This window comes from Rhipicephalus microplus, chromosome 4 (genome assembly GCF_043290135.1).
Source record: "Rhipicephalus microplus isolate Deutch F79 chromosome 4, USDA_Rmic, whole genome shotgun sequence".
Classification (NCBI taxonomy): Eukaryota; Metazoa; Arthropoda; class Arachnida; order Ixodida; family Ixodidae; genus Rhipicephalus; species Rhipicephalus microplus.
The window spans coordinates 3973324-3986721 of NC_134703.1; the positions used below are offsets into that span (position 1 = coordinate 3973324).

The window sequence follows — 13398 nt, forward strand, 5'->3', positions numbered from 1 at the left end:
TACGAACTATAACCTGCTATAGTAAATATTCCTACCTGTTGCTGTTTTCAAAATTGATTGCCTCTGTATTCTGCTTTTGGGCGAAGGCTTCAGCAAAGTCCGTTCGAATTCTCACCGCTTTCGGCTACCGCTACCATCTCAACAAACCGGAACTCCTAACAGTGGTGGCAGCAGTGGGATGCCATCAAACCAGACTTTATAACAGTACTCTTCTATGGGAGAGCATAGTAGCATGGGCGTCGGCGCCGGAAGCTGCTGGATAGCGGGAAAAACTTGCTTGCTTGTTCCTTGATATATGGCCCCGACCCACCGCGTGGTATTGACCATGAAACTAGCGGTTACTATAACTAAATAGTTTGAAAAGGGGTGAACTAGCTGTCCATATTTTCATGATGCATAACTACAAGCGAGACATACAAGCTTTGTTGAAGAATGTTTGTTTTAAGTCTGTAGAAAGTAAGCCAGGGTTAAATGGTGCATATATATAGTTCGCCGTTATTAAGATAGACAGAATTTTTGGGACATCCAAAAAGAACAGTAAGAAAAGAACTTCAAATCACATCTCATGGTATTAGGTTCCTCCCATCAAAGAAGAGCCTGACTGATAATACTCCATATGCCCTGTTTATGTGTTGGGGACTTTATTCACTATGTAAAAGTCGCACGATTGATAGACACAACGAGCCACTACGGTCGACGAGATTCGTCTTCCGAGAAGCAGCTGCTCAAGTGCGCAGTGTTGTTGAGGCTTTTGCCCCCATTCCGGAGTGGTTTCCCCTACAGGACGCTTGTGTGTGTTCGCCTGACTTCCGATGAGGTATTTTGTGCGTAGTTCACAATAACTGGTGACGATTACATCTATAAAGAAAGAAAAATGAGTGAATCGGCGAACTTGGATAACGCAGCGCGCTGAAGAGCGAGAAATCAGTGGATCTTTGTGTCTCCTGTGGGTGCCTTAAATTTTTTCCCTCTAACTTTTTTCTGCTGTCCCAAAAATAAATAAATAAATAAATAATATATATATATCGTCTACTTTTAGTGCGCTTGGTCCAAGTTTGCTACATTTTGGCTTTTTTATTTTTTGGCTTTTCGAGCTGGTGACCCAGCTTTAATCATAACAATGGACCATAGCTGGCAGTTCGAATCCGCTCTTTTCACTGCTATCAGTCAGCTCAAGGGAACCTTGGACATACGTAGGATGGCTTGCCAACCTATGAGCGATGGCGTGGTGAAGCACTTTCACCGTCAGCTGAAGGCCATCCCTCACGGCAACCAAGAAACGCAACTGGGTGGAGGCCCATCTGGTCGTCCTTTTCAGCATAAGGGCTTTGCCAAAAGAGAACACTGGCTGCAGCGTCGCTGAGTATAGGTCTATGGCACGACACTCAGGCTGCCGGGAGAGTTCTTTCCGCATGGCTCAGAGGAGGCATAATATCTGAATTATTTAGTCAACTGCGCGCCAAATCACGACCACTCAAAACAAGAAAACACATGGGCAGGACACTAATTTTAGCACGAAACTGAATAATGAATTCATACATGCACCAGCTATCGGAACAGTGAGTTCTGCTTAGGCATAGTAAGACGGTAAGTCGGGCCAGTTGGCTAGGATCCATCGTGACCTTTCTTACAGCGCAACACCAGAAAAAAAAATACAGGACAGGGAAGGAGTAGAACAGATCAATCAGCGCCGTCTTTTCTTTTCTGTTCTACTCCTTCCCTGTCCTGTATTTTTTTCTGGTGTTGCGCTGTAAGAAAGGTCTGCTGAGGCATAACTACCTTTAAGTGACTACGCACACCATGTTCACAATGTCGTACGCAAAATTCACGCAGTACCTTTGTGGCCTCCGCGATCGTTTGTGGTCCACTATGACCCACCACTCACATCGTGCCTATGTGTTAGTACGATACGATGTGATTCGGTGGCCTCTTCGGCCACACTACGATGGGTCTCTCAAAATCCTTCGCCTAGGGAACAAGCATTTCAATTGCTTTAGTCGGGAGGTTGTGTTGCTGCACCGCAACAAGCCAGCACACATACAGCGAAGATGCAGGGTTGTCTCCACCAAGAAAATTTTCGCCAGCACCCCCATCTTCACCGCCAGCTCAAGCTGACGAGGTTCGGCTGACGCACTGCTGACGCCTATCAAAAGCGCCATTTCACTTGGTAAGTTTTTGCGCCTTCGGTAACTCACTAAGGCGAGAGTGCTGTAGTGGCCGCTAGGAAATCAAACAAAGACAAAGGAGTTTTCCTTGTCTAACCATTTTCCCCTCCCCACGCGAGCAACGGAAGAGAGAGCAGGGTGAAGAGACAAAAATAAAGTTTGTTGAGAGTTCGAATTTACGCAATCCGACTGTCTTCCTTCTCCACTCGCAGACGCGTTTTAGCACCTTCTTCTGTTAAAAGTAGCCAGCGAATGAATATTGTCGACCCACTACTACATTTCAAGGAATCAAAATATTCATATTTTGCAAAGACTTTGCCAGTTCGATGCGACATTGCCATTGAATCTATTTTGTTGACGCTTTGAGAAATTCCAAAACAATCTATAACAGGAAAATTTTTGACAGCTCTATGTTTACCTCTCTTCAAGGAGGCTAGAAAAATGTGTGTCCACCAAAGCATGGACACACAAATCCAGCATTAATATCGAAGGATGGATGGCGTATGTACAGACCAACTTTTAAACCGCGTTATAAAGTCTGTGGCAGTAGCCGAATCGGCAAGTTCTACAGTTGTAAACGAAAAGGCGGCTGGTTCGAAACCCGAGAACAGTAGTATGAAAATTTAACGAGAAAGCTACAAGATGACGTGGGTAACGAAGCTAACACATAGAAGTGTGTTCTTTACTTTTAATCGTGATCTGTAGTAATGTCCAGACCAAGTTATAAGCATTGCATCTTGTGCCGTGCTGGTAGACGAGTGCGTATAATGTTGCCATCTAAACCAAATGGTTGATGGTTCGAATACTAGGACTGCGATTACTGGACCACCGGAAATTTATCCAGGCATCTTACTGCAGAAACTCGAATGTACGTGCTGGCACAATAATTTGAGAAACTTAATGGATGTACTGCCGTGAGCAACATTGTGGGTGTGTCTTAGGTGCTTAAAGTTCTGGCGGGCAATATTATTTTTTCGGGAAAAATAAGATCATCTGTTTTCACGTAAAAAGCGGACACCCACTACAGCGGCATGACATCGTGTGGCCCGGTTGTCTTATACCTCCACATCCAAGTGGCAATTTCTGTTTATTACGTGTTTATTAGTGTTATTACGTGAAAATGCGGCGCTATGCGCGAAAACCACGCTTTGCTTTGAGATGTGCTGCCATCTAGCGTGGTTCTGTGTTCTACAGATGCTTTCGTTTTTCAAACTATCGCCGGAGGACGCTCCATCAAGAGGCTTTACCAACGCCTAAAGCGCCTAAAACCAGCGTGCCGCAGCGCCTTCTGGATCTCATTTACCAATCTTCTCGCGCAGAACATCAAATGAACATTTTATTCTCTCTTTTCAGGAAAAAGACTATCATCTTTCGACGACACTTGCAGTCGAATACGTAAAAATATGCCCCCCCCCCTTTTTTTTAATTGCTTTCCAGCATCAATTGCGAGAAAGCAAACATGCCAGTGAATATTTAGCTCGAAAAATACGCATGCTAGGTGCGTCGTTTTGAGCTATGACGTCAGAGAAAAGTTGAAGTCTTTATCACCCATGATAACGCTCAACTTTTTCGACTGCTTTTCGACAACGATTCCAGGGATGCAAGCTCACCAGTAAATATTTATCCGGGACAATACGCTTGCTGGCTGCATCGTTAGAAGCTCTGACGTCAGACAAAAGTTGAGCCTTATCATGCGTGATAAAGGCCTCAAGTTTTTCCACTGCTTTTCGGCAGCTGTTGCGGGGAAGCCAACGTGCCAGGGAACTAACTTCTAGCTCGGAAAATGCGCATACCGGCTGCATCGTTACAAGCCGTGACGACAGACAAAAGTTGAGCCTTATCATGGGCGATAAGGGCCTCAAGTTTTTCGACGGCTTTTCAACATCTACTGTGGAGAAGCCGACGTACCAGGGATCTTCTAGCTCGGAAAATGGGCATACCGGCTGCATAGTTACAAGCTGTGACGTCGGACAAAAGTTGAGCCTTATTATGGATGATAAGGGCCACAAGTTTTTCGACTGCTTTTCGACATCTACTGCGGGGAAGCCGACATATTAGAAAACATTTTGCTCAGAAAATGTGTGTGCTGGGTGCGTCGTTAGAAGCTGTGACGTCAGACAAAAGTTGAGCCTTTTCATGCGTGATAAGGGCCTCAAATTTTTCTACTGCTTTACGATAGCTCTTGCGAGGAAGCCTACGTGCCAGGGAACTTTTAGCTTGGAAAATACGCATGCTGAGTGCGTCGTTTCAAGCTGTGACGTCAGACAAAAGTGGAGCCTTATCATGAGTGATAACGGTCTCATCTTTTTCGATTGCTTTTTGGTATCTATTGCAGGAAAGTAAACTCACCAGGGAGCATTTTGTTCGGAAAATACGTATGCTGGTTGCATGAATTAGAGGTGTGACATCAGATAAATCTTTATTCTTATCATGGGTTATAAGAGCCTCAACTGAGTTATGCCCGCCAAAAGTTTAGGCTCATGAAGCCCACATGTGATGTTGTTCTCTACATTGCTTCATTCCAGTTTAACAAGTGATGTGACAGCACGTACGTTTGAGTTTTGGCAATAAGATGTGTGGATGACTTTCTGGTGTACCAGCAATCCGAGCCCTGTCATTTGAACCATCAATTTTTTTGTTTTAAAGTGAAGACTAGGCACGCTCCTGTACCAGCGAGACACAGGATGCTGGGCATAAAACTTGGTGTCCTCACTTTTGTAGGTCATCATTAAAAAAATAATAACAAGGCCTTCGCTGTGTTAGGTTTGTTTTCCACCTCGCCTTGTGACTTTGGTTTTCTTTTCAACACTACAGCGTGGTGATTCGAACCAACCACCTTTCGTTTTACAGCTCAACACCCTACCGGCTCGGCTACCGCCACGGACTGGATAGCATGATTTAAAAGTTGGTCTGTACAGCACGCACCCGATTCTTCAACATTGAACGATTGATGTATTTCGTAACCTTGGAGCACATGGGTATTTCTAGCCTCCTTGAAGGAAGTCGTAAATATAAAGGTATCGGAAATCTTCAGTTCTCCAATTCTTTAGGAATTTCTTAGAGCTTGACAAATTTGAGTAATTCGCAATTTTGTGTCGACATGGTAAGGTCTTTGCACATTCCGAATCTTTCAATTTCTTGAAATTTTCTAGCCGGCTGAAAAGAATGATTGGCTGACTGCTTTGCAGCAAAGGCGTGCTTTAAAATAACATTTTTATTTTACTCAGGGACTGATATTTTTTTTACTGTTACCCAACGTAATAGATTTTTAATGTTTTTTTTTTCTGTTTTTTCCCTTGCACTACAGAAGTCTTTGCAAGTTCGAAATGAAACAAGTTTTATATTTTGCGCGTCACACTGTGTTGGTGATAATAACGATGGCCTAAAATAATGGCTCAAACCCACTCGGGGGGATTGGCCAAGAAAAAAGTAATTATATAAAGGGGATCACATATTTCTTTTAAATCTAAATATAAAATGTTTAGAGGAATTCAAATTTTACTTGTTGAGAGATTTGCAATAAAAACCACCTTAATTTGATTAAGAATCTTCCTAGGGCAGAACAGATGTCTCAGTGATATTGGCCTAATGTCTTCAGCTTTCTTCGCTTCCTTTTTTCCAAGGGGGGAGGGGGAGGGGAAGGTGTGATGTTATTGCGCCTTCGTGATGAAACTGAAAGTCAGCTTCCCGTTCAATAAAAAAAGAAGAGAGAGAGAGCTCAAGGTCACAAATATGAGACATTTATTCATTTTTATTATTTTCTAACTGCGCACTAAATCATGACATATTGAAAATATTTGCTCCAGAAGCTTCTGAATTGCTCACACCAGAAGTTATTCTAATCTGCGTTTAACAATTCATTGGTGCTTAACGAAAGCTTCTAGTAGACTGGAACACAGTGGTATGCAGTTGACCCATCGATGTGTTGAGGCACTCGACGCAGCTGGTGACACCGTAGACGACAAACTCGACAACAAGGAAGAATGCCGACGTGGCGAGTATGTAACAGCAGAGAATGAATACAGCGTGAAGGTCTTCCAATCGCAGTGGCTGGTAGGTCCGCCGCTTCGGTCTTGCTTGTCCAAGAATCAGGCGGTGCCATGACGGTAGACTTCGTCTCGCATGAAGGGCGGCGACATGTCACTCAGCCAGAGTACACTGCGTTTCGAGAAACATGTCTTGAGCTCGCATTGATGAGCTCACGTTGTTAAGATAAGAACGATTTGCAGGCAAATACGTGTAATCTTAAGGGCTAGTTTTTTTTTTTGTTAGACAAAACCTCAATGAGAAATAAGAGACAATGATCAGACAATTATCAGCACTGATTATCTGCTAGTTCTCATTGAAGAAGCTTGTGCAGCTATATACTAATCTGTATTGTGTGAAGTTGTTTAAAAGCTGCTAGGGATGAGGCTGACAATGTACGAGTGCCCAAAATAGCCGTTCTCTGGTTCTAATATACACCTATGCATGTTTTAGCCAACTTCATCATGAAAGAAGTGGTCACCGCACACTGTAACGAGCAAACCCAGCTCGGGAGTGATGATTAGCCTGACTACGCTTTCTGCAAGGGAATAAGCTCTCCCATGTTCTGTCAATAAACCTGGTACTGTACTTGCTGCAGCAGTGTTATACAAGCAAACTTTTCCATCTCATCTGTCTATCTACTGTCTGCCTCACCCTCTAGCGCTTGCTTTTTCTTGTGATACAGCCAGTAACCCTTAATGGCTGATTGTTTTGACTAATCGCTGCATGCCCTGGCCATGTCCATTTATCATTAATTTCGACAATGATGACTTTGCACCCGTTTGTTTCCTGGCCCACTCTCGAGAGTGAGTAGGAGAAACACCGTTTGTATAGCAGAGGTGGCGTCAGGATTTTTTTACGGGGAGAGAGAGAGAGGGGGGGGCACACAAGACAAGCGAGTTCCTTCAGGGGACATGGAGGCTGGGAACATACGCATTGTGATTTGACTGGACTTGCCCTTGTGGAGAGGGGGCAGACAAAAAATTTCTTTGGAGTGTGGGAGGGTCTGCAGCCTTCCATACAGCCCAGTGTCGGCGCCCTTGGGTTCCAGGATACAACCCTATAGGATGGCACAGGTGTAGCAGGTGCGGGTGTGGCTGGAGCTGGCACAGGTCGTTTGCCTTACATTTTCACACTACAGCTCACGTATTCACAGACATGCACACTAAATCACGAAACATCGCAAAAAGAATTCCAAAAGAAACAAGGGAGAAGTGTAACTCAGCTGTTTGTACAAATATCACACGGAAAGGAACTTGGTCAAGCTCTTTCGAGCAAGTATTGCTTGCGACATCTTAATTTGCAATCATTCATGATCAAAATTGCTATGTGCGGCCATATATTTGATTAGCATCACAATATCCAAAGTGCTTCGTAGGGCCATACTGTAGATTAGTCTAAACACGTAAATTCAATACACGTAAATTCAATACACGCAAGTTCAATACACGTAAATTCCATATGACCATATGCATTGAATGTTGTTGATAAATTTATCTTTTTACGTCTCAAAAGCACGATATGTTTATGAGACGTGCCGTAGTGGGGAGATGATGCATTATTTTGTCTGCCATAGTTTTTAAAACGTACCGAATTCCGTCTATGGCGGTGTATATTCTTCATGAAACGCCACCAGCCGAAACTCCAGAAACTTCCAACATTTTGACGTCGGTTCAGTCCGTTCCACAAGGGTTGACCGCATCCGTTGAGGCAGTGGTGCTTAAGCATTTGAAATTCATTAAACAAGTTCGTTAAAAAAGCGATACGTTGTATGTCTGTCAGGAAGGTTGTGAATTAGGCCTAAGATTTTATTAGGGATCGATTAAAATTTTTCTTTCAATAGCTTTAGTGGTTGTGATCCGCACTCACGCGCGGTAGTTCAAGCGTGAAAGGAATAAATTGTGGTACACAAGTTTTGCCTTTAAAGGTAAAACAGATTCATGTCGCCAAAGTATACCAACCGCTCTCAATTCTTTCAATAAAATAATGTTAGCATCTTCATTCCATTGCAAATGCTGTGTGAAATTAACTCCTAGTGATTTTGTTGACCTGATAATTACAACTGGCTGGGATTTACACCGCAAATGTACTAAATTATATTATTTATTTATATAGGATGAAAATTACAGCTTTACTTTTATTTACAATAACCGACAGTAAATTTACTGTTGTCCTAAGTTATAGCTTACCTAATACATTATTACCATGGGAAGATAGCTCGTTGTGTGTATAAGCTGAAAAAAGTATTGTAGTGTCACCCGCATAAATGGGGAATTTGGACTGATCAACAATGTTCGCAATATCAATAATGTAAATTAATGTAGAAGAGAAGAGGCCTAAGTATACTGCCATGTGGCACACGAGCTGTACTATCATGCTTGTTTGACTGGTGATTGCTCATGCGAACGTACTGCTTCCGATGAGATATAATTTTAATAAATCTAAAGTGTGCCCTCTAATACCACATAAGTCTAATTTTCTAAACAGTATAGTGTGTACCATGCAGTAAAATGCTTCGCTGAAAATTCCTAACACAAACTTTTTTCTAACTTATCAACAATGTATTCTTGTGAAAATTACTACATCTGCTTAGAAATGCCGCGAAAGTAACTTGCATGCTTTTCCCCAAACACACTCATTCTATATACCTCCTTCACAATGTAACGTGTAATATCAGTTATAATGCGTGGCACACACGTACATCGCGATCGGGTGTCATAACATGCAATTATCATGACTTCATAGTTTAAAGTGGGTCATCCGCTACAAAAGGCGCACACGTTACTGCGCATTTGCCATTAAGGCAACGTAGTGTGGGCATATCATGTTCGAAAACGTTTTAAGCGCACAATTGCTTGTATACAGTTTAAAGCACACTACTTATTACATAGAATGTAGCCGTATGCGAAAACTTGACTGACACAAGCCATTTCGAGCTTTCTGCGCACTAGGGGCAGCATTTAGCTATCACGTTCAACTCTTAAAGGTGAATCTTAAGGATCCCCTAACATTAACCGCAAATACGCGCAATACAGGTACGGGTACCTAGAAGCTGAACTCTAAAACATTCTGTAATTACTTGGTTACGCTATCGCTTGGCAGTGAATTTTCTATAGAACTTTGAGGTTTTGCCCGTTAATTTGGAGGAAAAGAAATAGTAAAAAGTGAAAACCAACGATTTCTTGTTTGAGGCAATATACGGTGAAATGACGTTAATGCCATAGTTTGAACAGAGCTGGCCAAGTCGGCAGTCTCCCACCTCGGCGACAGAGAACGTGAACTTGTTCGCGTTCAACTCCATTCGCAGTATATGAAAGCAAGAACCTTCGGCATACCATTTGAGTCCGAGAAATGGGTTAGTGACGACGCATCGGCAGATTTCAGCATAAATGCGATAATGCACATCTTGAAGACGCCTTTTTTGTGACATGGCTTGCAGTGCTCCCACTCTGCTGCCGTTGCGGTCCAACGAAACCTTGATGCTGGGGCACGTGAGTACAAACGTGCTCGTAAATGGTTGGAGCAAAACTTCTCCTCGCCTTTTATAATTCATTTCCGACTGAACATTCAGTTATAGAGCTATAGGCAACAAGTGTTCTCAGAGATATGAAGGTCGGTAGAGGGGTCCGTCATGCTTGAATAGCCGTCCACCAAGCTTTACGCTGACAGTAGCAGCGATAACATTTTATAGTGTCGCTTCTTCACAGAAATAGAGATCCGCTAAGTTGGGCTTCTCCATGCGTTTAATTTAGCCAACGGACGTAGCCAAACACTAAATGAAAACAATCAGTAACTCTAAAAATATAGACTGTACCCTAACGTGGTCGATTGAGCCATCATATAATGCAATGATAAATGAGAAAACCCAAGCTTAGAGTTGCTTTACTGAATTTCCCACCGAAAAAACTGCACGTAACGTCAACGGTTCCAAAAATTCACATTTTTTGGTATTTTGTTAACATTGCCTAAACATTTCTTAAAACTTTCTATGCTAAACCTATATAGCACCCTCGGACGACCATTTGCACTATTCTTTAGTGATTCGGAAATATATGTTGAACCGAGTAAAGCCGTCAAAATTTATGAAGTCACTGCATCTGGTGCGGGAACTTCAAGGTGGCATTGCCACTCACGTTTTCTTGTTGCACATTTTTTTTATCTTACCAAGCGTCATCTTGAGGCAGCACGGCAACTTTGGAATTATTAACGACGAATTTACAAATGTGACAAAAAAATGTTTTGCTCTGTTGTATCCCTTTAATACCTAAACCCGAACAAGCTAGCAGCAGAGTGAGTGAGTTCACGGAGGATCTCGTTGTTCTGCAGGGCGTTGTAGTACACCACATGCAGTATACGTGCCGAATCAGCGTACGGCAAGGACGCTAGGTTCAACGCGACGGATGCAGTGATCCAAGCTGAGGAGCCAACGGACCAGGACGGGAGGGTGCCGCAGGTTGACCATCTGGCACACGAGTGGGAAAGAGGTCGCTACGTGCATGCAAATGCATTCTTTAGCGCTAGATTGTTGCTTGTTTCGAATATTTTTGTGTTGTAGTGCAGGCAAGAACACACAGGTATAAATGCACGTTAGCCTGATAAAACGTAGCGTTAGCTTACAACATGTTTATTTGTTTTCCACAACCATTACATGGAACGTATCTTGATCACACGAACTAATCTTAACTAATAATACTAATATTATTATTACTAATATTATTACTTAACTAATAACTAATATTATCATTGCGTGCTTCATGGCACGCAATGATAATATAGCGGTTTTGCTAGCAATGAAATACTGTCGCATTCGTCTCGATTTTTGATACAGAGCAAGTTGAACTTCTAGTTAGGAAGACAACATTTAAGGATACTTGCTTTTTTAGTTTCGTCAAGCAAAATTATTGAAAAAGTGACGCCGATAATTGTATGAAAGCACACGCATATTTATAACTACAAGCGCTCAATAGTTTAAAAATCGTTATATTTAACCTGTTAGATAACATTCAATATTTTTCCACACAATCTGCTAGCAAGGCGTTGACGGTGGACTACTCGTTAGTGCGATGCTTTGTACTTAAAGGCTTCTGAAAATATATGCGTGTAGAAGAGAAGTGCCGAGACGCCGAAGAAGGTAGCTGCACTGACTGAGCAAAAAAGAACATTGAAGTGAACCCGATCTGACGACTAAATTGTAGGGCAGCCCACACTGGGCAACACGGAAATGTTTAAAGCCGCAGCACACTCTGTGGTACAGGCAGAACTCAGATGCCTTTGACTAGATATGGTGCCGAATGCAGCGAAGGGTTCCTGCGCAGACAACCGAAACAGACGCTATACGTGCAATAAACAACAACAACAACAAAAAATAACGGTACAGTCATGAGCGAAATTTCAGAGGCTACCGGAACGTCTACCAAACAGCATCGCTGCGGTTTCGGAAAATTTGACGCCTAACTTCGACAATGCGCTGTGCGCTCGCTCGCCCTTTTCTATATACCTTCCAGTCAGCTCATTGCAAACGCGTGAACACGAAGACATCCAAGTTGTCCCTTCCGCAGTCGCGCAGAAGCGCCTAAGTGGTTACATTGCAATGAAAATACCTTGTTTCTATACACTTGAAGAGTCTTTATCACGATACCTGCACTTTACACACCGACTGCAGAAGTGGCATGTAGCGTTCATCCCGAATTCTGGTAGTCGAAGGGTCGATGTGGTAGAACGACCAGACTGTCAGGTAGGAAAAGACTCGCAGGTGACGTACACGCTCTCAAACGTAACTGCGCGAAGGCACCAGAAGGCGCAGCGAGGCAGTTTAGAATAAAGGTACTTTAGTTTATAATGCACTGTCGTGGTCCTAAGTGTTTCGCTCATGACTGTACCACACAAAGCATCACATGAGGACAAACACTTACGTAAACTAGTGTTTGACGTACTGCTAAGGCCCTCGCTCACATCGGTCGTAGTCGTCGGGCGAGTTGAAGCTGGTATTGAAGTATTCCACAAGCCAGCGCAGCGTACGAAGGCGGGCGTAGCTGCCCTGACCGCATTTGTTCGTTGTGTCATCCATGTTAATGCCCACGGCGAGGATGCCATACCGCAGACTCGCCAGGTGCTTCTTCAGAATGCACAACTGCATAAAAACAGCAGAAACAGGTATAGTGACTGGGATGTGTAAAACTATGACAAAAATAAATCTAAACTGAAGTATTGTATATCTAAGCGCATAGTACTAAAGTGAAGTATTAGATATTAGTTTCAGGAAACACAAATATTGCTAGCTTGACGATGTAGGACAGAGTAAGACGGCAGACGCACACTGGGCGGCCGATCCATGCCGTACCAACCTGTGCCGCTTTCCCCCAAATGGCAAATCATGCAGCATTTCGAATATCACGCAGATTGCCAATATTTGTGGCATTACGTGCCGAAACCATGATATGATTGCAACACCCACAGTCAGGGGGGGGGGGGGGGGTTCTGGACTATCTAGTGTACATTAACTGGTACTGACGTCACCTATATAGTACATCGGCCTATGCAGCCCACGTGTATCGAAATGCAACCGCAGTTGCTACGGATCAAATCCACGACTTGCGGGTCAGCGTCCGAGCATCGTAACCACTGTACCACCGAGGCGAACATATGGTTTATAAAGATACTCATTAATTAAGTCACGTCATGTATTAAGCCAATTACAGTACAACTACAGTAGAAACACATACGGTGAATCTTTCCCCTTCCCCTCTGTCACCATTGAGAATAAAGAAATAAAGTGATCATTCTCTTCAAAGCGATGGCCTTCTGTGGTTAAACAAATGCGCGTGCAGCATTGACCGACGCCACACTAACCTTGTAGCGGTACGACTTGTCGTTATCGTACGTGAACACCATTTGCGATTTCTCGCAGGCCGACAGCAAGCCCACATGAGGAACCTCAACGTATGTCGTGTTGCATGCCGCGTTCTTGCAGACCTGCAGGAACGAAGCATGCGCTGTTGATCGTAATCGACTGTTGTCTACAGCGCATGGGCAATGGTGCTCGAGCGCTGCACAACACTGCCACGACAGTGCAACTGTAGTGGACGTTTTACAGTCTTTTATGCAAACAATGTATCTATAGTGCTGATATGTTAGTGATTATCGCATCAGGATTGTTCCAACTTGGGCTTCTTGTGCATGCCATCTATCTCTTTATCAGCCAAAGGAA

The 13398-nt window shown here is 43.3% G+C and overlaps 1 protein-coding gene across 1 annotated transcript in view; it reads right to left on the reverse strand.

Moving 5' to 3' along the window:
* Window positions 1–5883: 5883 nt before the first annotated feature.
* Window positions 5884–13398, reverse strand: part of LOC142814098 (uncharacterized) — a 36349-nt gene continuing 28834 nt past the window's right edge. The window contains exons 11-13 of the mRNA XM_075892037.1: window positions 13041–13163; window positions 12104–12321; window positions 5884–6323 (exon numbers count right to left, since the gene is read on the reverse strand). Of these exons, the coding sequence (XP_075748152.1) occupies window positions 12127–12321; window positions 13041–13163 (318 nt within the window). The 3' untranslated portion in view covers window positions 5884–6323; window positions 12104–12126. The remainder of the gene's footprint in view (window positions 6324–12103; window positions 12322–13040; window positions 13164–13398) is intronic.